The sequence below is a fragment of the Moschus berezovskii genome, chromosome 12, assembly GCF_049115385.1.
Source record: "Moschus berezovskii isolate FMDL1 chromosome 12, NW_MosBer_1.0, whole genome shotgun sequence".
NCBI classification, from domain to species: domain Eukaryota; kingdom Metazoa; phylum Chordata; class Mammalia; order Artiodactyla; family Moschidae; genus Moschus; species Moschus berezovskii.
The window spans coordinates 79834683-79860000 of record NC_142471.1 but is presented as its reverse complement, the minus strand read 5'-3'; the positions used below and the strand labels follow the sequence as shown (position 1 = coordinate 79860000).

The window sequence follows — 25318 nt, the reverse complement described above, 5'->3', positions numbered from 1 at the left end:
TAAGTTACCTATTCCAAGATTTTTAAAAGTTATTATTTACTAGTTAAAAATCACTTGCTGCAAATGAATCTCAAGATCGGCTCTGTTTTGAACATTACTTTTTTGAAATTTTTGGATTCATACTTTTTTTGTACAGTTGTTGAGAGACGTCCCTGCAAACCCCATTTTTCTGTTTTCTACTGCAATTTCACCTCTTTCCCTAACTTTTTAAACTTCTTCCTCCTCTGTGTGTCAACAGTGACAACAATAATAAATACAGTTCTACTAAGTACCACTTTTTGAACACTTGCTGCTTTACATATTATATCTCATGTAATCTTTACAATAACTCTATGAGGCATTAACCCCATAACTCATAGAACAGATTGCATTAACTTCTCCAAGATCACAAAGCTAGACAGTGGCAGTGCCCATGTTTATTCTGTGGTCTCACACCTTATTCCAGGGTTTCTCTGTTAAAACAGATTCCCAGGCTTTGCCCTAGATCCAGGCTCTGATCCCCAGGCCTAGGTGTTTTCTTGGAGACACTCACACCCTCTGAAGCCTGAGGGCCTCAGCACTAGTCTGGGCCCTTTTGACCCTGACCTTTCACTCCTGTCTCTGCTCTTGCTTTAAGCCTCCTGGTTACTTCCAGAGCCAGTGGAAGCAGAGGTCCCAGTCCTGAGGCGTAGACCAGTCCCTCTCCCTCCTAAACAAGGTAGGAAGCACTAGCTTGTCCACCCTATCAAATGCCATTCTTCACAGGGCTGCAGCCTTTGGGCCCCTGAGCTCTGGGCCAGAAGGTCACACGAGATATGCCTCGGGGAGCACGGCCGTGTGGAAGGCACCCTGGGTCAGCAGCATGGCTATATTTAGGGTCACGGGTGGGATTTATGGCTCTCCACGAAATCTGCAAGGTGACAGAGGTGACAGCTGAGCTGAACATTAAACTGAAATGAACAGCAACAACCAAGATGCTTCCAGGAAACGCCTCTTTGCAAGCAAGGTCATCCTGATGTGCCCTTGTTTGCACAACATCTGAGCAAGTCTCCAGCACTGCTGTGGTGGCCCCATAACTCATATCAGCACAGTGTGGGGAGGGGAGCTCTGCCATCCCAGCGTTAGCAGCTCATAAAGTTACTGTCTGAAGATCAAGGGCCAGAGCCAAGCAGATTGTTAGATAAACAACTGCTGTTGGACAGAATCATAAGATCCTCAAAAGCTCCAAAGAGATGGTACTAATCCATCAGCCAAGTGCACAGAGACGAAGGTGGTCTGGTCCACACCTCAGCACCGCAGGTTCTCCAAAGGGGGGTGCCGGGGAGGGAACAAACAGGGTGATAAGAAGCTTTCAAGGATCCAGATTAAAAACTTCTTCAGCTGACGATCCTCCCCCAAAGATAAGATTTTCTAAAAGTGGCTGTTCTTGTCTTCTCAGGTTTATTTAGCTTTTCTGCAGGAGATGCTAACCCATGTGAAAACTGCTATTACACAGACCCCAAGAGGTGGACACCCGCACTTTGTTCCAGTCCAGATCAATGGAAACCAGCCCTTCTCATAAATCTGACAAATGACATAAATGGTGGAGGAACCACTTCAGATATCCCCCAAGTCACCAGGAACAAGGATCACTGATATATTTTTAAAATTTATTTTTTTGAACTATAGTTGATTTACAACGTTGTGCAGCAAAGTGATTCAGATACATATCTGAATATATATATTCTTTTTTTATATGTTCTTCCACTGTGGTTTATCACACGATACTGAATACAGTCCCCTGTGCTCTACAGTAGGGCCTTGTTGTTCCATTAATATTTTTTAATAGTGTCTAATGCTTTAACGAAGTCTGTTAATAATCATTACCCACATTTGTTCTACAATGTACAAATGAGAGGTATGGAAGGATGTAACAAAGACCAGCCAAGGTACTTTTAAAGCCAGATTCTATGCCTTCCCATTCTACCGTCCCCAGGCCCCAATCTGTCCCCTCCCTTTGCTGATTTTGTGCTGATAAACTTAAGTCTTTAACTTGACCTTTCTACATTCTGAACACACTGGCCAAGATTACTGTGCTGAGGAGAAAGACCGGAGGCTGGTTTTGAGCCCCGCTGTTAAGTGCAAGGCTCGATAAACCAGTGAATTAAAAGTTCCAAAATCCTCTTAAAAGCTCGTGTGTTACACAATTGGCTGCAGATTTAAAAAAAACAAATCTGACCACAAAATCACCACGCTTAATTGGGGCCAGACAAGCAAGATCACAAGAGCCACGAAGGCCTAGCAGAAGGACTGACTTAGGAAGTGCGTTCAAGTGTGCACTCAGATACAACGAGCAGCTAATTTACAGAAGCAGGCTGGCTGACCGTGGTGTTTCCTCACCATCCTTCATGTCGCCTGCTGTTGTAGTTCCTTGCTCATATGCAGAAGGACCACTATCTTCAACTCCCAGATGCATTCCGGTAAGCTCAAATCTCTGCTAGGAACACAGCTAATGCCAGCATTGATTATCAGGAAGGAACGAGATAATTCTAACCCCTTAGATTGAGAGCCATTTTTCAAAACCTCAAATTTCACAGTGCACGGCCGACTCAGTCATTTCAGCAACATCAAGAGGCGAAGAATTACAACCAAGCTCCGATGGTTATTTATACAAAAAGACTTCCTTGAAGAATCCAGTCACTCATACCAGAAAACATCATAGGATAAAAATACTGTGCCTACTTTATAAAGAAGTAAAAAAACCTCAGAAGGCGCACAATAAATTTTTATAATACACTCGGCACAAGTATAATTTTCCCCATCACCGAAGTGAATAAATACAGGTTTTATCTTTTTACAGATCCCCTAGGCTGCTCAAAATGTGAATTATACCTTTCTGTATTTGGAAGGGAATATATAAGCACCCAAACCCGCTCCTATTTATTTTCTAAAGTGTCTCCATGAATAGGATTCCCAGTAGCTCTGTTTGCAGACATTCATCAGCACCAAAGTAAACACACCATCAGGCACACAGTTCCCTAGGGCTGCTTCAATCGGAACCAGAGCTCTGGTATTCATAGCTGCTTTGTCTAAATATTTGGTTTCAAGATTTAAGGAGAGGGCATCCCCAGCAGTTGGGACACACCAAGGCACAGAACAAGACCGACAGGAAGGAAAAGAGTGAAGGTGGTACCTCATGTCTCCATCCGAAAGCACCCCCCTCTGCATCAGAACTACGCTTCGCCCTGCGATGACCGGCAGCGAGTTTCCTTCTTCCCTGAAATAATAAAAACTCAACATGCTCGGAGCTCAGCAGGGGCAGGAGACTGGCACAGTCCACCGGGCCCTGAAGGCCTGTGACTGAATCAGCAGTGAACTGCACGCTGGACTTTTCCATAGGACCATTCACACTGGGGCTGGGAGCATCACACTGGCCTCCCCCGTCTCTGCTGACCGGCAGAAATGCCCAGGCTCCGCGTGGCTGCCTCCTCCCCATTCCCGGACGGCTCCCTAGAGAAAAAATGACTTTCTAGGAACTTGGGGTCCCAAGGGAAAACCCACACACTTCCACGAAGATGCAGCCAGCAGCACCATCTTTAAGAGTGAAAAACTAGAAACAATGGGGCAATGGCCGAGCAGGGGACAGAGTATAGGGAGAATAATATACTACACAGCTATTTAAAGTGATGAGCATGCAGATGTAGGCAACCCACCGAAGTGCCAAATGCACAAAAAGGTGGCAAAACAGCACACACAAGAACTGCGAAAAGATGTAAAATTTTATGTGAGTGAATGAAAGTAGGAAGTGAGTGTGTTCAGAGTTCAAATTCATTAAGGTTGTTTTTTTTCCTTATCAAGATACTCAAGATAGTACTATAAGTAATAAAACAAAAGACCACAGATGTATACCAAGCACCATTTTCATTTTTCAAGGGTGCTGAAAAAAGCAAATGGTTCAGGAAATGACTACACTTTCCCCACTTCACTCCTCCAAATGCAATGAGGAAGAGGCGAACACATAAAAACCCAGATTATTAAGCAAACAGCTCAGCAGTGTTGTTCTCAATTTCCTGGTTCAAAGTCACAGTCAATGAAAGGTGTGAAGCTGATGAAGTCGAGTTACAACATCTGCTCTCCTGGGCAAGCCTCCTAATCACCTGCCATCCTCAGGTTTGTGAAGGAGAGGAAACTGGCTCTATTCCTTCTCTGAAACTACGTTTGCAAAAATACACTTACATTGGGAAACAAAGTCAGTTTAAAGTCAGGCCAAGGAGAAGAATTATCAGCTTCCATATTTCCAATTTCCTCCTTTAAAAAAGAATAGAGACCTCTGGCAATAAAAACTGATAAATAACTTAAATAAAGGACTGAATTCTCTTTAAATAGCCTAGAACAAAGTAGGAGACACAATGGTATCTGTATTGTGGCTGCAGGCTCCAGAATTGAGAACAGCTCAGACACTTCGTTTTGTTTCTCTTGCAACCACTTCATCTACCTTTTCCACTTTCAGCCGCGGAGTTTACAGAGTCATCTTACCAGCTGTAGGCCAGACAGAAAGCCCTAAGCACCAGTGAGCTGGGGTTTGATCATGCAAGGCCATAATGCACATTTCTTACTGTGACTACAAGTTCCCTTGAGAAACCGTGGGTCTTATTCTCACAGCACTTTTCTATTCCTGGTCTTCTATGCTAACGGTGTTTGAAAAGTTCTATTACTATTTACCGCCCTTTCTCACTTTTTTTCCAACCTTTTATTTTGTACTGGGGTCTAGCCAATGAACAATGTTGTGACAGTTTCAGGTGAACAGCGAAGGGGCTTGGCCATACATATACATGTATTCATTCTCTCCCAAACTCCGTCCTCACTTTTTCTGTTAACGTTATAGCTTGTTATTTCTCTTCTAGAAGAGCAATCATCTATACATGTAGAAGTTATGGCTTCAAAGTTTTAGACTGCCTGATCATGTTTCAGAGGTGTGGCTTGCTGCTCCTGAAATGGTCACGTGGCTCCCTTTATCGGAAAGCCCATCGCTAGCCCTGTTGAAATGCTGTCTGTATACCATCCCTCAGCTGAAGTGAAGCAGAAAGGGAGCAGTTTCAATGAAGAATTAAATTTGCTGACCCACTTGGGTGGAAGAAAAAAAACCGCCCCGCTGGTGGATTAATATGGTTGAATAGCTTGATGCCACTGCACTTGTGGATGGCACTTGATGCAATGACCCCAAGTTAGACCTGGGTCTTGGTCTTGTTGGGTGACTGTGAACAGAGGACTTTACCTCTCTGGTCTTCACTGTCGTTGATCATTACAGAAGGGGAACTGGATAAATTACCTTTCAAGGAGTTCTCTGGTTTGAAATTACAGTTCTAAGATTTCTCCCTCATCAGATCCTTTAATTCTCACAAGCAACCCAGTGGATGGTATTGATATTTCTACCTCACAGATGAGGAAACTGAGGCTCAAGAAAGCCAAAACATTTGCTCTAGTTGTTCAACTAGAGTGGGACTCAGGGCCAGGATCTGAACCTGAGTTGTCCAACTCTACACCAGCACTGCTGTCATTTTAAGCAATACCATCACTGCTTCAACTACATCATTAAACCATGATCACTCTTTATATAAAAAATTGGGAGACAGGCCTCCAGGATTCCCGGGTCTGAACTTGAAGGCTACCTTTACTGAAAACGTAAACTGCCTGGGTATATTTTAAAGTTCTTTTTCTTTTAGGGTGCTTGGACCTGGTCTCTTTCAATCAACAAGTATGACTGAATGACTTTTGCTTAATTAGTGACACAGTCTTTGGAATGAGTTAAGGTCTGCTTTGTTTCTTCTTTTCTCCAATTCGCCCACCCCCCTCCAAATGAACAGGCAGGCCACCTGGATCTTTCTTATAACCACACAAATAACACTTTTTTAAAACAAAATAGGGACCTGTTTACATATAACACTTACTGGTGGAGCAACTCAAGCTGCAGTCCAGGAGAAAGAAGAATTACAACCAAGTGCTATTTATGAAACACACTCCAGGAAGGACAAAAGTTGGACCACAGAGATGACACAGAGGGGAAAGCCCATGGGATCTGAGCCAGAGCCTCAAAAGTAGGGAGTTTATCAAGCTTCGAAAACAAGCCCTTTCTCTTGCCCTCCTCACTCAGGAACTGGAAGGATAAACACACCCCTCGGCAGGGACACCCCCGGCTCCACCAAGGCCCTGGGGAAATTTGAGAGCCCGTGCAATCTGTTTTCTGCGTTTTTTATTTCCTTTAATAGTGACCTTGAGCAGAGCTCAGAAAGGAGTCTCTCATTTCTCAGCTGCAGTGTTGCTGGGAGGGGGTATCTTCCAGGCTACTGGGCAGGGCTTGGTTTTGTATCTGCCATGGCTTCCAGTGGTGCCACTGGAACAAAACTCACCGTGTTCAAGGGCCTCCACTCGGACCTGTGCAGCGTGGCCTGGCCTGACCATCACTCCCCTGTGGCTTTGTGCCCCACCCCCCACTCCAGCCAGGCAGGCTCTTCCAGTCCCCTGATAATCCACTGTCTATTCTCTGACAAGTCCCTCCGCCTCCAGCTTGCCCCCATCCTTCCTCTCCCAGCTTCATGCAGCTCCCAGTACTCTACAATTCTGTGAACAGCTATTCCCCGTTACTAGCTATTTTAGCTGTGCCGAGATATTCATTAAGAACTTGAGTTTATATCCAGAGCAGGGACCACATCGTTAACACGGATGGCAGGTAACCTGGGCTAGGATCTAGGGTTACTGTTAATATCAAGAGAGATCCTTCTTCCAGTGCTTGGATGACATGAAGTCTTGTTTAAAAATGATGGCTCACAATAAACATAGATGGTACACACACAGTTGTCCCTTCATATCTGAGGGCGATTGGTTCTGGAACCCCTGAGGATACCAAAATCCTTGGATGCTCAAGTACGGTGTTTAAAACAGGGTAGTATTTGCATACAGGGCTTCCCAGGTAGCAACAGTGGTAAAGAACCTGCCTGCCAGCAAGAGACCTAAGAGATGGAGATTCAATCCCTGGTTGGGAAGATCCCCTGGAGAAGGGAATGGCAACCCACTCCAGTACTCTTGCCTGGAGAATCCTATGGACGGAGGAACCTGATGGGCTATAGTCCAGGAGGTTGCAAAGAGTCCAACGTGACTGAAGCGACTTAGCACCATGTGCATATAACACAGGCATATCCTCCCTTATACTTTAAATTATGCTTAGATTGCTTACATAATATCTAAAACAATATAAATGATGTATAAATAGTTGCTGGCACTCTGAAAATCCGTTTTGCTTTTTGAAACTTTCTGGAACTTACTCTCCCAATATTTTCAATCCACAGTTGGTTAGATTCACAGATAACAGACGACACACAGCACTTACTTCTTCTAACTCATTTAAAACAATTTATGGAACTTTTTCTATTTTTATTAAAAAAATTTATTGGAATATAGTTACTAAGTCCAAGCATTTTACTAATTTAAATTTTACATGCTAAATATTTTTACTTTGAGGTTCTCTGTCTTTTCCAAGTGTACTTCAGTAATCAGATAAGTAGAAAACATTTTAATAAAGTTGTGTGCTTTAAGAAATATGAACTAAGGAATAGTCTGGTTTACTCTGGAGAAGGAAATGGCAACCTACTCTAGTACTCTTGCCTGGAAAATCCCATGGACAGAGGAGCCTGGTAGGCTACAGTCCATGGGGCCGCAAAGAATTGGATATGACTGAGCAACTTCACTTACTCAGGGCCCAATGAAATGGGCTTCCCCGATGGTTCAAGAGACCTGGGTTCGATCCCTGGGTCGGGAAGATTCCCTTGGAGGAGGAAATGGCAGCCCACTCCAATATTCTTGCCTGGAAAATCCCATGGGCAGAGGAGCCTGGCAGGCTATAGTCCATGGGGTTGCAAAGAGTCAGACATGACCGAGCATGAAGGCAATGAAATGGAAATAGAACGATGCTGTCATGCCATCTAGTGGCAGTGAGACAAAAAACCAAGACAACTCTAAGAGCCTGGGACCACCTAGGTCACTGCGTCCATCCCACCCAGACTTTTGGGGGGAAAAGAGAGGTCTTTTTGTTTCCCGGAGTCCTTGGGGTTTCCAGTGGAGGGTGAGGGGCCTCAGTTAGAGACAGATGGGGTGCTACTGCCCCCTCCACTGCCTTCAGTTCAGTTCAGTCGCTCAGTCGTGTCCGACTCTCTGTGACTCCTTGGACTGCAGCACACCAGTCTTCCCTGTCCATCACCAACTCCTGGAGCCTACTCAAACTCATGTCCATCGAGTCCACTGCCTTACCTTCCTGCAATTCTGACACCTACAGAAGAGAGCTGCGGATGGGACAGGAGGGGGAAGGTGCCTGCCGTCAGCTGCAGGGAGCACGCAGAGCAGCAGCAACACACCCACACCACAGGCTGCACCCACCCCTCTGGCGTGAGGGATGCAAAGCTCCCCACACTCTGCAGAGGGAACCACGGAGGGGCTGCCACACACCTGCCAGACTTGCAGGAAACAACCGGCATCTAGTGCTGTGTTCAGGTCACCGCAGTTACAGAATTACAACCCCAGTCAGAATCCGTAAAGCACAGAGGGTGTGGCGTGTCCATGGGCCAGGTGTGATAAGGGGCACTCCCTCTTTGCTTCTGATCATCCTGTCTTAATCACACTTGGAGTTTCACTCCATCATATATAAGTCTCTGACACCGTCCAAGTTTCTCATGTGGTTGTGGTCAGCAAAGCCACAGGCAGCAGGCACAGTCAGGGAAGCACTGAAAGGCAGCAAATGCTGCTGCAGTGCTACGGCTGTGACACTGGAAATAGAAAGGGCTTTACGCCTTTGCCGAGCTAGAGGGCTCAGTGGGCACGAGCCACCTCCAACACTCCCTGGGATCCTGGTGTCACTTTCCTCTTGTCAATCTCTTCTCTGGCTTCTCCTTCCATTCAGTCAAAGTTTGACAACTTCTGCCTCTCAAGGGTCAGTCAGTCAGTCAGTTCAGTCACTCAGTCGTGTCTGACTCTCTGCGACCCCATGAATCACAGCACGCCAGGCCTCCCTGTCCATCACCAACTCCCGGAGTTCACTCAAACTCATGTCCAAAGAGTCGGTGATGCCATCCAGCCATCTCATTCTCTGTCGTCCCCTTCTCCTCCCGCCCCCAACCTTTCCCAGCATCAGAGTCTTTTCCATTGCGTCAACTCGTCGCATGAGGTGGCCAAAGTATTGGAGTTTCAGCTTTAGCATCAGTCCCTCCAATGAACACCCAGGATTGATCTCCTCTAGAATAGACTGGTTGGATCTCCTTGCAGTACAAGGGACTTTCAAGGCTCTTCTCCAGCACCACAGTTCAAAAGCATCAATTCTTTGGTGATCAGCCTTCTTCATAGTCCAACTCTCACATCCATACGTGACCACGGGAAAAACCACAGCCTTGACTAGATGGACCTTGGTTGGCAAAGTAATGTCTCTGCTTTTTAATATACTATCTAGGTTGGTCACAACTTTCCTTCCAAGGAATAAGTGTCTTTTAATTTCATGGCTGCAATCAGCATCTGCAGTGATTTTGGAGCCCAGAAAAATAAAGTCTGATGCTGTCTCCACTGTTTTCCATCTATTTCCCATGAAGTGATGGGACCAGATGCCATGATCTTTGTTTTCTGAATGTTGAGCTTCAAGCCAACATTTTCACTCTCCTCTTTCACTTTCATCAAGAGGCTTTTGAGTTCCTCTTCACTTTCTGCCATAAGGGTGGTGTCATCTGCATATCTGAGGTTATTGATATTTCTCCCAGCAATCTTGATTCCAGCTTGTGCTTCTTCCAGCCCAGCGTTCCTCATGATGTACTCTGCATATAAGTTAAATAAGCAGGGTGACAATATACAGCCTTGACGTACTCCTTTTCCTATTTGGAACCAGTCTGTTGTTCCATGTACAGTTCTGACTGTTGCTTCCTGACCTGCATACAGGTTTCTCAAGAGGCAGGTCAGGTGGTCTGGTATTCCCATCTCTTTCAGAATTTTCCACAGTACTTACTGTTTATTTTGATAATATGAAGGCTGATGTTAATATCAGCCACTATAAAAAAGGTAAGATCCCCTGGAGTAAGGGAATGACTACCCACTCCAGTATTCATGCCTGGAGAACTCCATGGGTAGAGGAGCCTGGTGGGCTACAGTCCATGGGCTTGCAAAAAAAGTCTGACCGTGACTGAGAAACTAATACATAAAAAAGGTGTAGTGGACCCGAATATAGGTTATATCCTGGCTTATTTACCTTTCCAAAGAACTTAGAGGGGTAGAAAACCCCTGCATCAAAGACCACGCCTGTTTTGTGCAAGATGATGGGTCTGCTAGGCAGTGGTCTCCAACCAGGGCACTCGAAGACTTTCTGAGGGATGCAGACAAGGCATTTTTAAGTGAATGAATTGCCAGATCCTCAGTTTCCATTTGTATTTTTCCTAAAACTGGTCTGCTTGAGTATGACACCACCTCCCCTTTACGAACTCCCATCTCGCCCACAGAAGAAAAGGGTGGACTTCTCACCTACCCTGAATCTTAGATGACATAGAAACTGCCACGTGATCTAACAAAGGGCCAAACATCAGTGTCCATGTGTCTCCCTGACTCGCACTGGGGTGTGCTGAAGTAGGAGGTAGGGGCTCGTTATTAACACTTACACAAGAGTCTGATCAGGGTGAAGGATGGCATTAGAAATACGGCTGTTTGGGGCCACACTGGACTGTTTAGATCCAATTATACATCAAAAAATACTGAAAAATACACATGATAAGATGAAATGAGAGTGGGTGACTCTCATTTAAGGATTCTAACACCCTGATTATTCCCAAAGACTCTATCACTTCTGAGCTAGAGTCCTGGGAGAGCAAAGCAAACACTTAATCATAAATAAGTGAATAAATAAAGCCCAGCACTGGGCTTTGTGCCCTTTCCTTCATTCCTTATTTCCATTTGGTTTTGGGTGACTGTTGAAGAACAGTGTCAACAGCTCAGGTAGAGAACAGAGAAGGAGAGTAGTTCACGAGGAGAAAGGACCAGTTTTCAAAAATAAATAGCATACAGTGTAAAAGCATCTCACCCAAATGATACAAATATTTATTAATGCGATTTTAATTATCTTATATCTATTGAAGCACTTCGGGTTAAACAAGTTGCCTTTAAATAAAAAACAAGTTTAATTAATAGTTATTTGAGGAGTTTTGATCAAGTCTTTTTGGTGTACTTCCCAGAAACTGAAAAAAATTAAAGGTCTCAAGGGTTGAATAACAATTTATTTTGTAAGTCAGATAATTTCCATAAATACAACTGAAGAAAGAGCTAATTGAGTTGTCACTTTTGGCATAGAACTCAGAAGGAACTGAAAGAATTAACTGACATTATAACAAAACTCCTGCCATCCAATGTATTTATTCACAGTTTCTCAGCACTTCTATCACTAAAAATGAAAAATAGGAAAAAATGATGATACTAAACTCTTTCTTATTCTAGTAAAAAGTATTATTTGACTATTTAATCACAAACTAGCTTTTTAAATGCCCTCCCCGCCCATATTTGATAATTATTTCTATGAAAAATTATTTAACAGCACTAAAAATTTATCAACATTTATTTGTTCTGATCAACTGTCAATAAAAAACAACTTAGTTTAGGAGAAATTTCTTTTAATACTCATAAAACTTGGAAAAATATCTTCAAACTTATGCATATGTACATATACATACATATATATGTTAAAGAAACGTATGATGGGGTGATCAATAAGACTTTCAAGCAACTTGATCTATTACATCAGAATAAAACACTGTGGAAAGAAACAATCAAAAAAAGGGTTCGAGGGGAAAAAAAGAAACAACATAAAAATTCCAGATGTTATACGACAGCTTGTTCACGAACATTTCTAATGGGTTACATTACTAAAGAATTAGACTCCATACACTTAAAGAGATGATTTTTAGATGTTAGTCTTGACAACACCCTTTTCATTTTCATAATTTCTGGGAAGTAAAACAAAAGGCTTTACTAAGACTTATGAAATGACTATTACACGATTCCAGTTTCTCTTTTACTTAGAGGCAATCTACTTAACCTGAATACTCAAGAGAGATGGGAAAACAGAAATACTATTACATCCTTTGCAACTATTATGACAAGAAATTTATATGTCACCTTAAAGTGTATGAGGAGATGTGTGTCTTAGTTTTACATTATTTGGGGGGTATGTGAGCAGAAACATTTGAAGGCCACTACACTGGGGAATGGTTTAGCCTGGACCACCTGACCTCATGACTTTGAAGTTTTCAGCAATTGGAGCTGTATTTTCTGGTCATCTCATGGGATATCTCTGACCCGAAATGGCAACCAGTGCCAATGGAATGCAGATCGAGGATGCTGAGGTCTTCCCACTTTTCTGAGCCTCGTCTGGGATGATGTGACCCAAGGCTCTCTGTGGGATGTTGCAAGGAGCCAGCATGCCCCTCGTGACCAGCAATTCCCTTCCTGAGCAATGCTGGGGAGAACTCCCTAACCTCAGACTTTATCCCCCTTGCTGTCTCTCCAACGTGGGGCTTGGTTTAGGAGCTAGCAAGAAGGCTGATGCTTCTGACCACAGACCACCCCAGCCTCTTGCCAGGGAGCCCTACTCACTGCCCCTCTATGACCGACGTTAAGGAGGGGAGGTAAGGGGATCCTCCACTTCCCTGCAGCCCTACTTTTAAATAGAAAGCATAGCAGAGGTGTTAAGTAAGCAGTGCTGGTACTGTTTGGATTCTAATCTCAGCTATATCATCACAAAGGAAGGCTACTAAACCTCATAATGCCTCAGTTTACCTACCTGTTAAGTGATGGTAACAACAGAACCATCTCCTGGGGTTGTGAGGATTACAGGCAATACTGAGCTGGCATACAAAGACTTAATAAAGGAAGCTGTTATCATTAAAAGTAAAGCTCAGGATTTAAGAATTGAAAAAAGGAAAAGGAAACAGTAGGAAACAGCAGAGTGCTACCCTAAACTCTTGGCCTTTCAGTCAAGCCTGGTCCCAACTGGCAGCAGTAATAGGCCATGCTTTTTCCCAAAGGAGGCTGACTGCAATTTACCTCTGATGGAGAGCTTGGCTTCCCCATACCTGGGCTTACCCTGGAGACAGGGGAGTGCACAGGGGGACCTCAGTGTTGACATACACAGCAGCAGGATTCTGCACAAATCTCCCATGCACAGCACAGACTTCCTCCCTTGAAGGCCCCCTTCTGCATGGGTGAGTGGAGATGACAGAGGCGTGACAGGCTGAAGTGACCCACAGTTCCTCTTTAACTCAGCGAGAAAGGAAACTTACCTGAAGATCGATGAGACAAAAGAGGACCGGTCTGGCTTTGCATCAACCGTATCATCGTTTGCAGGATCCTCAGCCCCCTGCTCCACAATATGGCTTTGATCATCTGCCATCTGGAAAGAAAAAAAACAACCAGAAAATTGGTACCCAGTGGCATCACTGGCCTCGTGATGTTTTAAATAACACTCATTCAGTGACAAAGTTTTTAATTAAGCCTAGAGATGATCAGTATTGCCTATCTGGGCTCCAGGGCTGCCGTACCAATAATTCATTCAAATGCTCAAGTGCCAGCTCTACTTCAGGCTTCCCTCCAGAGTCTGGATACACAGCTTCAAAGAAAGCAAATTCCTTGTCCCTTGGGGAGCTTCTAATCCAGCATTCATGATTTTGTTAAATGTTCACTGTGTAGGAGAAACTGTGGAAGGTTCATCAATGTCTGTAATAACAAGAAACTCCCCCTGAATTTCTGACAGGTTATAAGATGTTCATCCTTTGCCTGGCATCCCTCAAGCCCAGTTCAAAAAACAGGGACTTCCCTGGTGGCTCCTTGGTTAAGAATCCACTTGCCAATGCAGGGGACATGGGTTTGATCCCTGGTCCAGGAGGATACCACATGCTGCAGAGCAACTAAGCCTGTGCACACAACTATTGAGCCTGTGCTCTAGAGCCCGGGAACCACAACTACAGAGCCTAGGTGCTGAAAATACAGCTCACATGCCCTAGAGTCTGTGCTCTGCAACAAAAGAAGCCACCGCAATCAGAAGCCTGCTGCCACAACTAGAGAAAACCTGTGTGCAGCAATGAAGACCCAGTACAGCCAAAAAATAAACAAAATAAAACAGCAGCAACCTGGAGTATAAGGCTCTCTGTTTCAGATGATTTTACATAGTTCTACCAAACAGATTTTCATCAACTTATTTTTCTGTTCGAGAATCTTCACAAGATCCCTACAATCTAAAAGTTCAAATCTTAACTGAACTCCTTGGCTCTTCTTCAATATCTAGTACTGGTTTACTAGTCGCTCAGTCGTGTCCCACTCCTTGGGATCCTATGGACTGTAGCCCTCCAGACTCCTCTGTCCATGGAATTTTCCAGGCAAGAATACTGGAGTGGATAATCATTTCCTTCTCCAGGGGATCTTCCTGACCCAGGGATCGAACCCAAGCCTCTTGTGTCTCCTGCACTGGCAGGCAGACTCTACCACTGAGCCACCTGGGAAGCTCATCTATTACTAGAGTAGATGACAAACTATGGCCTACCATCTGTTTTTTCGTTTGGGGATTTTCTAAGTTTTATTTGTTCTTCCTTTTTCTAATTTTGTAAGGTTGAAGCTGAAGTTACTGATCTGTGACCTTGACTTCTTTCCTACATGCAGGTGTTCAGTGCTAAAAATCTCACTCTACGTACTCACCACCTGTTTTTGTAAATAAAGTTTTATTGGAACACAGTCACACCCATTCATTTACATATTGTCAGTGGCTACTGTCCCACCACAACCACAGTTGAATGATTGTGACAGACATCATGTGGCCTGAAGTGCCTAAAATATTTATCACCTAGTCCTTTAAAAAAACGTTCGCTAACGCCTGATCTAGGATAATTACCAGCCAATAGGATCCCCTGGGACTTCCTAGGTGGCTCAAGAGGTAAATAATCCACCTGCCAAAGCAGGAGACAAGGGGCTTGATCCCTGGGTTGGGAAGATTCCCTGGAGGAGGAAATGGAAACCCACTCCAGTATCCTTGCCTGACAAATTCCAGGGACAGAGGAGCCTGGTGAGCTACAGTCCATGGACTGGCATAGAGTCAGACACAACTAAGCAACGAAACAATAGGATCTCTTACTCACCTACTACTCTCCTTACTTTAAGAAGCAAAATTAATGATAACAAAAACAAAAACACATTTATTATTTGCCGAGCTAATCACTTTGTAAGTATTATCTTATTTAATACTCTCCCAAATGATGTTGGGATCTCCCAGGTGATGCCAGTGGTAAAGAACCTGCCTACCAGTGCAGGAGACGTAAGAGATGGGGGTTCGATCCCTGGGTTGAGAAGATCCCCTGGAAGAGGGCACGGCAACCCACCCCAGTATTCCTGCCTGGAAAATCCCATGGACAGAGGAGCCTGGTGGGGCTACAGTCCATAGGGTCATAAAGTGTCAGATACGACTGAAGCAACTTAGCACAGTGCATACAAATACTATTCGATCAGCTCTACGATCACTGCCTTTGACATAGGAGGAACATGAGGTTAGAAAAAGTTAGCAACTGGCCCAAGGCTAAGTAACTAGTAAACCAAACTCAGAACTGAAGCCAGAGTTCAGCCCTCTGAACAACACTCAGAGCCCAGCCCTCACCAACATACCATTCAGCCTCCCAGGCTCTGAAGCATCCCTGGGCCCACCATGCTCATTTCAGGCTCCATCAGGGCTTATGGTTCTTTCAGTCTGGAAGTCATCACCCAAACCTTTGCTGGACAAGCCATCTTTGGCCAGATGGCTAGTTCTCCATCTTCAGAATTCGGTTCAATGGTACCTCTGCTGGGAGGTCCTCCCTGATTACACCTACCTCCCCAGCTCCTTCCCTTCCCCCAGTCCCTTTACAGTCCTTGTATTTGTCTTGATTATCAGCACTCTACTTATTGCTTGACATTGTTAAACATGACAATGTAAGTTCATCATGATAGAGGCGCCTGGCACTCATCAAGTATTTGCTAAACAAATATTAATTGAATGGGAAGCTGGAAGGAACAAACACCCCAAAGGAAGAGAATTAGCTAAAAGTGACACAGCTGGTCAGAAGCAAAGCCTGTACTAGAGTCCTTTCCCGTAAAGGGCGTGACCTTTTGGAACAAAGCGAAACCTACCCAGACTCTGATTCGTGCTGGTTTCCATCTCAGCGATCGTGGGGTCACAGGTGGCAGCTGCAGGTCTGTACTTCTATCAGTCTCACCCCCAGAAGTTTTCACCCAGTTGGAAAATAAGAAGGCATCTATCTGACTGTGCCCCAGAGCACAAGCAATGACTTTTGGAGGGGGCAGAAGGAATCTAGATGGAGGGAGGCGTCCAAGATGGCAAAGCGCTGACCTTGTAGACCTGAGTGGTATTATCCTGTCACCTTGCAGCTTATTTAGGGGTCAGCTGGGCAGTGAGAAGTGCCAGGGAGAGTGAGTGCTGTGACCAGATCTCTACAAAGACAGTGAGAAGTCTGATGGCCATCTTGTTCCTCAACACATAATGAACACCCCACCATAGATACCAAACTGTTTCGAATTGGGAGACAATAAGATTTTTCAGATTAGGACCCAAACCATTTCTCAAAAACAGAGATAACCCATATCCAGAGGAAATGAATGTTAAGTATAGACATGTAGAAAACAATCATTTTTATTTTATCACCTTCACACAGACTTAGTTACTTGTGGATCATTATTAGTAAAGCAAGGAGATATTTTCAAAATTAACAAGTTAATGTTATACAAAATCCACCAGAAAAAGACAGATAACTTTGACATGTGGTGTTGAAGCCTTAAGTCTTCTGTCCTAGAGATTGTCAAACAGAGTGAAGTAAATCAGAAAGAATCGTATATTAATGCTAAGGCTAATCTTAAAGAATGAACCTAGGACGTATGATGATAAAACAATGCGACCATTATACAGACCATTATATCTATTTATCAATATATAGATACAAGTTCCTGGAAGCTCAATGCACCAGGTGTGTACTAGGAGTCCGGGAGTCACCTGACCTGGCCCTGCCTTGCTGAGAGATAGGCGTCGACACATAGCATGAACGCTGACAACCATAAGCAGGGACCTGACCAAGCCCCAAAGGAATTGACCTGGTATTCCCAGTGGTTCAGACGGTGAAGAGTTGGCCTGCAGTGCAGGAGACCCGGGTTCGTCCCCTGGGTCGGGAAGATCCCCTGGAGAGGAAAATGGCAACCCACTGCAGTATTCTCGCCTGAAGAATCGCATGGACAGAAGAGCCTGGCGGACTATAGCCCACGGGGTCGCAAAGAGTTGGACACGACTGAGTGAATAACACTTTCACACCTTCACTCTTGACCTGAGGTCTGAAAAGCGGAAGCAGAGAGGGTGGAAGTGAGGGAGGCAGCGAAATGCATACCCATCAAACACCCGAAACGCTCCATCGACAGAGGGGAGCAACGGACACCCCTCATCCCTCCCAGACACTTGAAAGGGGCTTTGGACTTAGTGACAGGCTGATTTCCACAGCTCAGAGGTGGGAGGCTCTCCAGACCTTTCTTTGCAAACACTAAGCCAGGAGGGTCTTCTGTTTGAAACCTGTAGCACTTTTCTGGGTTGAGGCCGAACACTGTCTAGGGGGGCACTGAGAGACCCTTCTAACAACGTTTAGAATGTGTGTCTAAAACGAAGCAGTGTGCTGGAGCTTCATTCTTGTACCTGTAAGGCTAAACATTTAGTGACTGTCTTATTCCTCTGAGGCTGGCCTTAATTTCTGGTTGAAGTAAAGTTCACCCAGAATGAGAGTGGTGACCGAGTCGGGTGCCTGCTCTTGGTCCCATCATTTCAGTTAAGCCAAGGCTTGGTGTTGACCTTTTATTTATGCTTCTCTTTGAAGCCCAAGATAATTCTGGCCTATCTCGGTCGGCTATGAATGGAGAGAGCATGTCTGGCGTCATTTTCTTGTATCCATTCCTGCTGTAAGGCTAAGACTGCAAAGACCAGTTAGTCATTTGGGGGAATATATCGCTTGCTCAATTGTCAAACACATCTATCTTCTTTTTAATAAATTAATATTTAATACACATACAGCATTAGCAATGCCAGGCACTCAGTTATTTTTATTACTTTTACTATTATCCACTAGGACCCTTATTTGTAGTTTGAGAAGCTATCTTAATCATCATTTTTTCTTTTTTTTTTTGTCTCAGTCATAGAAAGGTGCCAGGTATACAACAGGCACTCAATAAGTATTTCTTTACTAATGTCACAACTGAAGTGTACTTAAACATTTTAAATCCTTCAGGGCCCTGACTAAATTGTTGACATGGGACAGACAACGGAACCAAAGGGACTCAGGAAGGTGGCTGAGAGCCTAGTCACGGTGAACTGCAGGCCAGGTGTGTAAATCAGCACCTCCACTTATATTAGCCATGGGACCTTGAACAAAGTCCTGGAGGAGGGCATGGCAACCCACTCCAGTATTCTTGCCTACAGAATCCCATGGACAGAAAAGCCTGGCGGGCTACGGTCCACAGAAATGCAAAGAGTCAGACACGACTGAAGCCACTTAGCACACATGCACGCACTTGAACAAAGTACTCAATGTCTCCAAGCCTCAGTATTCTCATCTGTAAAATGGGAAAACGGTGATGCCTAAGTCACACGTGGCTGTGAGGATGAATGGAACAATGCATGTAAGATGCTACATGTTCTAATTTCACGGTGTCTAAACGTTCGACCAGTTCAGTTCAGTTCAGTCGCTCAGTCGTGTCCGACTCCCTGCGACCCCACGAATCACAGCACGCCAGGCCTCCCTGTCCATCACCAACTCCCGGAGTTCACTCAAACTCATGTCCATCGAGTCGGTGATGCCATCCAGCCATCTCATTCTCTGTCGTCCCCGTCTCCTCCCGCCCCCAATCCCTCCCAGCATCAGAGTCTTTTCCAGTGAGTCAACTTGTCGCATGAGATGGCCAAAGTATTAGAGTTTCAGCTTTAGCATCAGTCCTTCCAATGAACACCCAGGACTGATCTCTTTTAGAATAGACTGGTTGGATTTCCTTGCAGTCCAAGGGACTCTCAAGAGTCTTCTCCAGCACCACAGTTCAAAAGCATCAATTCTTCGGCGATCAGCTTTCTTCACAGTCCAACTCTCACATCCATACATGACCACGGGGAAAAACCACAGCCTTGACTAGATGGACCTTTGTTGGCAAAGTAATGTCTCTGCTTTTTAATATGCCATCCAGGTTGGTCATAACTTTCCTTCCAAGGAGTAAGTGTCTTTTAATTTCATGGCTGCAATCAGCATCTACAGTGATTTTGGAGCCCCAAAAAATAAAGTCTGACACTGCTTCCACTGTTTCCCCATCTATTTCCCACGAAGTAATGGGACCAGATGCCATGATCTTTGTTTTCTGAATGTTGAGCTTCAGGCCAACCTTTTCACTCTCCTCTTTCACTTTCATCAAGAGGCTCTTCAGTTCCTCTTCACTTTCTGCCATAAGGGTGGTGTCATCTGCATATCTGAGGTTATTGATATTTCTCCTAGCAGTCTTGATTCCAGCTGGTGCTTCCTCCAGCCCAGCGTTCCTTGTACTTATACTCCCTATCATCACCACTGTCTGGAGAACTCAAGACTAAGACAACACTCTCCTTCCTGTCAACTCTCACCGGTATTTAAAAAGAATAGAAACATGTATATGCATGGCTGAGTCTGTTTACTGTTCACCTGAAAGTATCACAACATTGTTAACTGGCTGTATCCCAATACAAAATGTTTTGGTGTTAAAAAAAATCTTTTTTTAATTAAAAAAGAAAGAATACTACAAAGCATGAAAAAAAATCACATTAATATTTTAAACAGCTTTTGTGAAGACTGTAAAAAGTTACCTGAGTGATTCTTTCTAAACAGGTTTAAGTGACTCATACATATGTGGAAGGAAATCTTTTCCCAGCTATGATCTGAATTTCATTGCAGCTGTTTCCCCTTAAAAGTGACATAAATACAACTTGTGTCTCACCCTAGCCCCAGTGAAGACGATTTTTCTAAAAGGCTCAGAGAAGGCACCCAGAGTACCTCTATCGCTCACTTCCAGCATCTGTGTGTGTGTGTGTGGTTTCTGCTGGGCCCTGAAGTACTCCACTGTCCCCTGATGCTCACAGCACTGCCAGGAAGCTGGAGCCTATTACAGAAAATACTTTGGTCTTTTCAGAGAGGTTAAATAACCTGCCCAAAGCCACACAGCTAACAGGAGGCAGAAATGAACTATGAAACCAGGCAGTGGCTGGCAACCTGGATGGCCATCAGGCTATAAGACCCTGAGGAGTAAAATGGCCTGTAAGTAAACAAAAGTTAAGCCACACCTTGGCCAGCCCAGGAGTTCAAGGGAAAAGTCCCGGGGATTACTCAGAACCACTCGCAAATAATTTTACTGCCCCATAAAAGGCAAACTTGCATACAAGGGTGACAGGTTGCAGACGGAGAGTCCTGCCTTTCTCCACTTTATCAAGTAATCAAGAGCCCCGCAGGATGACAGCGGCTTAAGCTTACCTGTAGCGTGCTAAGCCCCCAGACAGAGGCACTGCTGTGCACTGCGATCACCTCATTCACCCTCCCAGCCCACCGCCATACCCATTTCACAGACAGGCACAGCGAGGGTCAAGGCCCCACAGCTGACAGGCGGGACGCTGGGACTGGAACCCTGGACTGTCAGCCACGGGAAGCCCCCCGTGTTAGCCAGACTTGAGAACAAACCCCTCCCCCGCTCCCAGGTCCATCCCTCCTTCTTTTCTGAATCCCGAATAGCACCGAGTGTCCCGAGCCCGGGGGCCAGGAGGGAAGGGAGGTCAAACTGAGCAAAGTAGGCGATACTGGGGGTGGTGAGAGCCTTCCTTCCCAAGTTTTAATGCTTTGCCCGAAGGGATCCGGCCCCCGACGACCGCGCTCGGGACAACACCGAGAGGGCAGCCGGGCGGGAAGGGAGGAAAGCGGGAGAAGGAAGGGCGGCGGCCCACGGGAGAGACATCCCGGAGAGACGGGGGCCCAAGTTACCGTTCCCACGGCGACCGGACGGCCGGAGATGGCGTGCGTCTCCGTCGCTCCGCTGCGAGGGTCTGCGGCCGCTCGAACGAAATCGAAACTAAAAGCTCAGGCGTAACCGGGGGAGGAGTCGCCCGGGGCTGGACCCGGAGCGGGCGGGGCTGCGGGCGCCGCCTCCGACTCCGGACCCCGCGCTCCGGGCCGTCGGCCTCGCGCAGGACCCCCGCGCCTCCGCGCGCCCTGTCGGGGAGAGCGCAGCCCGCCGCGCTGGCCGAGCGGAGGGCGCCCGGGGCAAAGCTGGCCAGCGTGCTGCGCAAAGTTTGCAGCGCTCTAAAGGGATCCCGCCGCCGCGCGCGCCGTTCCCCCGAGAAAATTTTGCAGAATCGACCGCGCTCCCAGTGGCCCGAAGAGCGCGCTCCGCAAAGCCGCCGCACGCGCTGTCCCCAGCCGCGCTGAGCGGAGAGCGCGCCCGGCCGACCTCCCGGGGGCGCCGGATCATGGGGCGCTCGTCAGAGTCCCCGCTCCTGCCCTTTCGCTGCTGCCCTCGGTCTCCAGCTCGACTTCGGCCTCCGCATCAGCTCCGGGACCCAGTTCCCAAAGCCCGAAGGCTGCTGCCCAGCCAGATCCTGACCCCACTGTGTGCGGGTCGGGGCCCCTGGGGACTGGGCGCCCGCATCTGCACGAGTTTAACGAGGGCAAGGGGTGGGAGCCGCCGTGGTCTCCAGCTCCCAGAACTTGGTTACGCTCCCCGGCGCGCCTTCCTGCAGAGCGCGTTCCCACAGCCCAGCACCTCCTGCTGGCCTGGGTGGAGCTCCAGAATCATCCATGGACTGTCTGTTGAGCGCCACCGCGTGTCAGCCACCGGGTGCGTGCGTGCCTGCTGAGGCGCTCAGTCGTGTCCGACTCTGCGGCAGCAGGAACTGTGACCCGCCAGGCTCCTGTGTCTATGGTATTCCGCAGGCAAAGATCCTGGTTCGGGTTCCCATTTCCTCCTCTAGGGGGGGATCTTCCCGACCCAGGGATCTAACCCCCGTGTCTTTTGTCTTCTGCATTCGTAGCCATGTTCTTTACCACTGGTGCCACCTGGGAAGCCCAGCCACCGGGTGTGTGGCCGTAAGTTAGTCTAATGCTGGAGCGACATTGTAGTTGCCCCACTGCCACTTCACCCCTCACCCACGCGTGCCCCCACATTTGTCTTTCTTCAACTTGGAGACTCCAGCGGAGGCCTCCAAGGCCTTGCTCTCCATGACTCTTCACGGGACCAGCTAACGAACACAGGCGCGCTGAGGTGTAAATAGCTGAAGAGAAATTACAGTTTTCTTCACACCAGAGACATTTGCTATGAAACTATCAACGCCTTGAATGAAAGGAGCGAATCTTCAGGATGTGACAGCAGGCAAGAACGGGCATCTCTTCTTTGCTCTCCTCTGGGCCTGAGACTTCAATATGCTCCATAAAATCTCACCAGGTAAGGACACTTTCTTGGTTTAAGAAACACTGGCCCCAGGTAAGTGTAAGTGAATAATTATAATTTAATAACTTCTGCCAGAAGCCTGAATTCATGAATATTTTAAACAGGCCATTATACTATTTACACTATGGCTGTGCTATACTGAACGTCTGTGCTCACATCCCCCAGTTCATATGTTGAAACTTAATCCCCAAAGTGATGACGTTAGGAGGTGGGCCGTTGGGAGGTGCTTAAATCTTGAAAGTGGAGCCCTGGGGTTAGTGCCCTTGTAAAGCTGGCCAGGAGATCCAACCAGTCCATTCTAAAGGAGATCAATCCTGGGTGTTCATTGGAAGGACTGATGCTAAAGCTGAAACTCCAATACTTTGGCCACCTCATGCGACGAGTTGACTCACTGGAAAAGACTCTGATGCTGGGAGGGATTGGGGGCAGGAGGAGAAGGGGATGACAGAGAATGAGATGGCTGGATGGCATCACCGACTCGATGGACATGAGTTTGAGTGAACTCCGGGAGTTGGTGATGGACAGGGTGGCCTGGTGTGCTGTGATTCATGGGGTCGCGGAGAGTCGGACACGACTGAGCAACTGAACTGAAAGCTGGCCAGACAGAGCTTCCTGGCCTTTGCCACCAAGTGAGGACACAGAGAGAAATTGCAGTCTGTAACCCAGAGAAGGCTTTGACTAGAACCCAACCACGCTGGCACTCTGTTCTTGGCCTTCTAGCCTCCAGTACTGTGAGGAATAAATTTCTGTTGTTCATAGCCTATTCAGCCTGTGGTATTTTGTTACAGCAACTGAAACCGACTAAGACAGGTTGTCCTATTCTTTCTTTAATACCCATATTTCTGAAATGTCAGGGCCAACTAAGTCATTGTAGACCTAAAGATAAAATACTTTTTGTAGGAATTCAATTGTGAATCACTTGAGAAATGAAAAATCCTTTAGTAAGGCAAATAAATGGCTCTTTAATTTGTCTGATTTATACAATTAAGTTTTTACAAGTTATTCCTGAAATACAATGAAACAGTGATAGATGTGGAGGAGCCTTCACAACTAATCCCTCTGCTCATATTATAGATCAAGAATCTGAGGTTCAGAGAGGTTGCGCACATCTAGTGACAGAACAAGGATCAGGATGCTTATAAAAATAATAAATTTTCCATCCTCAAGAATTATGTCATAATTATATCATGCAATTGTTAAAATGTGTTGCACACTGGAGTTCACTTTTGGCTCAGATAGAAAGATGATTTGAAGCAAAACTTCCCTTTTTCAGTTCTGTAGTGTGGACTGATGTGGCAACTCCGAAAGTATTGCTCCAAGGCTGGATTATCACAGCAACAACAAAACTACAGATATGGGAAGAAACAGTTTAAAATTTTTTCCCTCTGGAGAGACAGTAAAAGAGACACAGATGTAAAGAATAGTCTTTTGGACTCTATGGGAGAAGGCGAGGGTGGGATGATTTGAGAGAATAGCATTGAAACATGTATATTATTATATGGGAAACAGATCGCCAGTTCAGGTTCGATGCATGAGACAGGATACTTGGGGCTGGTGCACTGGGATGACCCTAAGGGATGGGAGGGAGAGGGAGGTGGGAGGGGAGTTCAGGATGGGGAACACATGTACACCCATGGCTGATTGATGTCAATGTATGGCAAAACCACTACAATATTGTAAAGTAATTAGCCTCCAATTAAAATAAATAAATTAATTTTAAAAATCATCATTGAAAGAACTAAAAAAAAAAAATTTTTCCCTCTCTGATAATTGTACTGAGCTGTTAGATCCAAATGCTATTTTCTTCTAACTGTATTTCCTGTGTTTCTCCAGTTTTGGCCCATGTCACTGTTTTCTGCTTCCTTTCCAAACTCACACGATTAGTGCTAAGTCTTTCTCTTTACCCCAGAAAAATCCCCAATTCCATTATTCAGAAGTCTTTAGAAGAGCTAAGTCTTTCTCTTTACCCCAGAAAAATCCCCAATTCCATTATCCAGAAGTCTCATGGGTGCTCCTGGGTTGATCCCTCTGGGCTTTGCCTCCGGCCCTCTGCTCTAGTCACCAGGATGCGGCTGCTAATCCTGCTTAGCTCAACAATCCCACTGTCATCCTGCTGGGTGCCACACCTCCGTGGGGTGCAACCAGTGACTGCTTCTCTTGCTGTTCACAGGACAGCTCAGGCCAGGCTATGACTTTGTACAGGACTCCACTGAAGGATAATCCCTTGAGTAACAGAAATGCCAATCCTAGGACTCACAGGCCCGAGCCCAGACTCTGGCTGAGACACCAGCAGGCTTCTGCAAAGAGAGAGAGGGGTGGGTCAGGGTGGATCGGGGTGGGTCTTCCCTGACAAGAAGAATTGATGCTATTAACCACTGCCTCTAAGCTCTGTGTTCTGTGAAAATGGAACCGGGTCTTTTAAGCAGTTTTCCTTTGCCTGTGGTCCTATGTTCAGCTTTGCCAGTTGGGACAGTAGAGAAAGATTGTTGTTGTTATTCAGTCGTCAAGTCGTATCTGACTGTTTGCAAGCCCATGGACTGCAGAACACCAGGTGTCCCTGTCCCTCACCTCTCCCAGAATTTGCCCAAGTTCATGTCTGTTGAATCTGTGATGCCCTCCAACCAGTGATGCTATCCCTTCATGGATCACTGCCTTGTCGTGGTGAAGGGGCTTGTGTAACTCAGTGAAGCTATGAGTTGTGATGTGCAGGGCCACCCAGGACAGACAGGTCATAGTGGAAAGTTCTGACAAAACGTGATCCCTTGGAGGAGGGAATGCAAACTACCGC

The 25318-nt window shown here is 46.0% G+C and overlaps 1 protein-coding gene across 4 annotated transcripts in view; it reads right to left on the bottom strand.

Annotated features, from left to right (window-relative positions):
* The window catches only part of CASP7 (caspase 7), a 42874-nt gene extending 21673 nt beyond the window's left edge, over positions 1-21201 (bottom strand). The window contains exons 1-2 of one of the 4 annotated variants that reach the window (XM_055424613.2): positions 21069-21201; positions 13305-13414 (exon numbers count right to left, since the gene is read on the bottom strand). In XM_055424613.2, coding sequence (XP_055280588.1) covers positions 13305-13414 — 110 coding nt within the window. In that variant the 5' untranslated portion in view covers positions 21069-21201. Of the gene's footprint in view, positions 1-3151; positions 3202-13304; positions 13415-13562; positions 15275-17145; positions 18857-21068 lie in introns of those variants that run through there. The other 3 variants (XM_088842340.1, XM_088842341.1, XM_088842342.1) reach the window with 3 other exon arrangements.
* Between the last annotated feature and the right edge of the window lie 4117 nt (positions 21202-25318).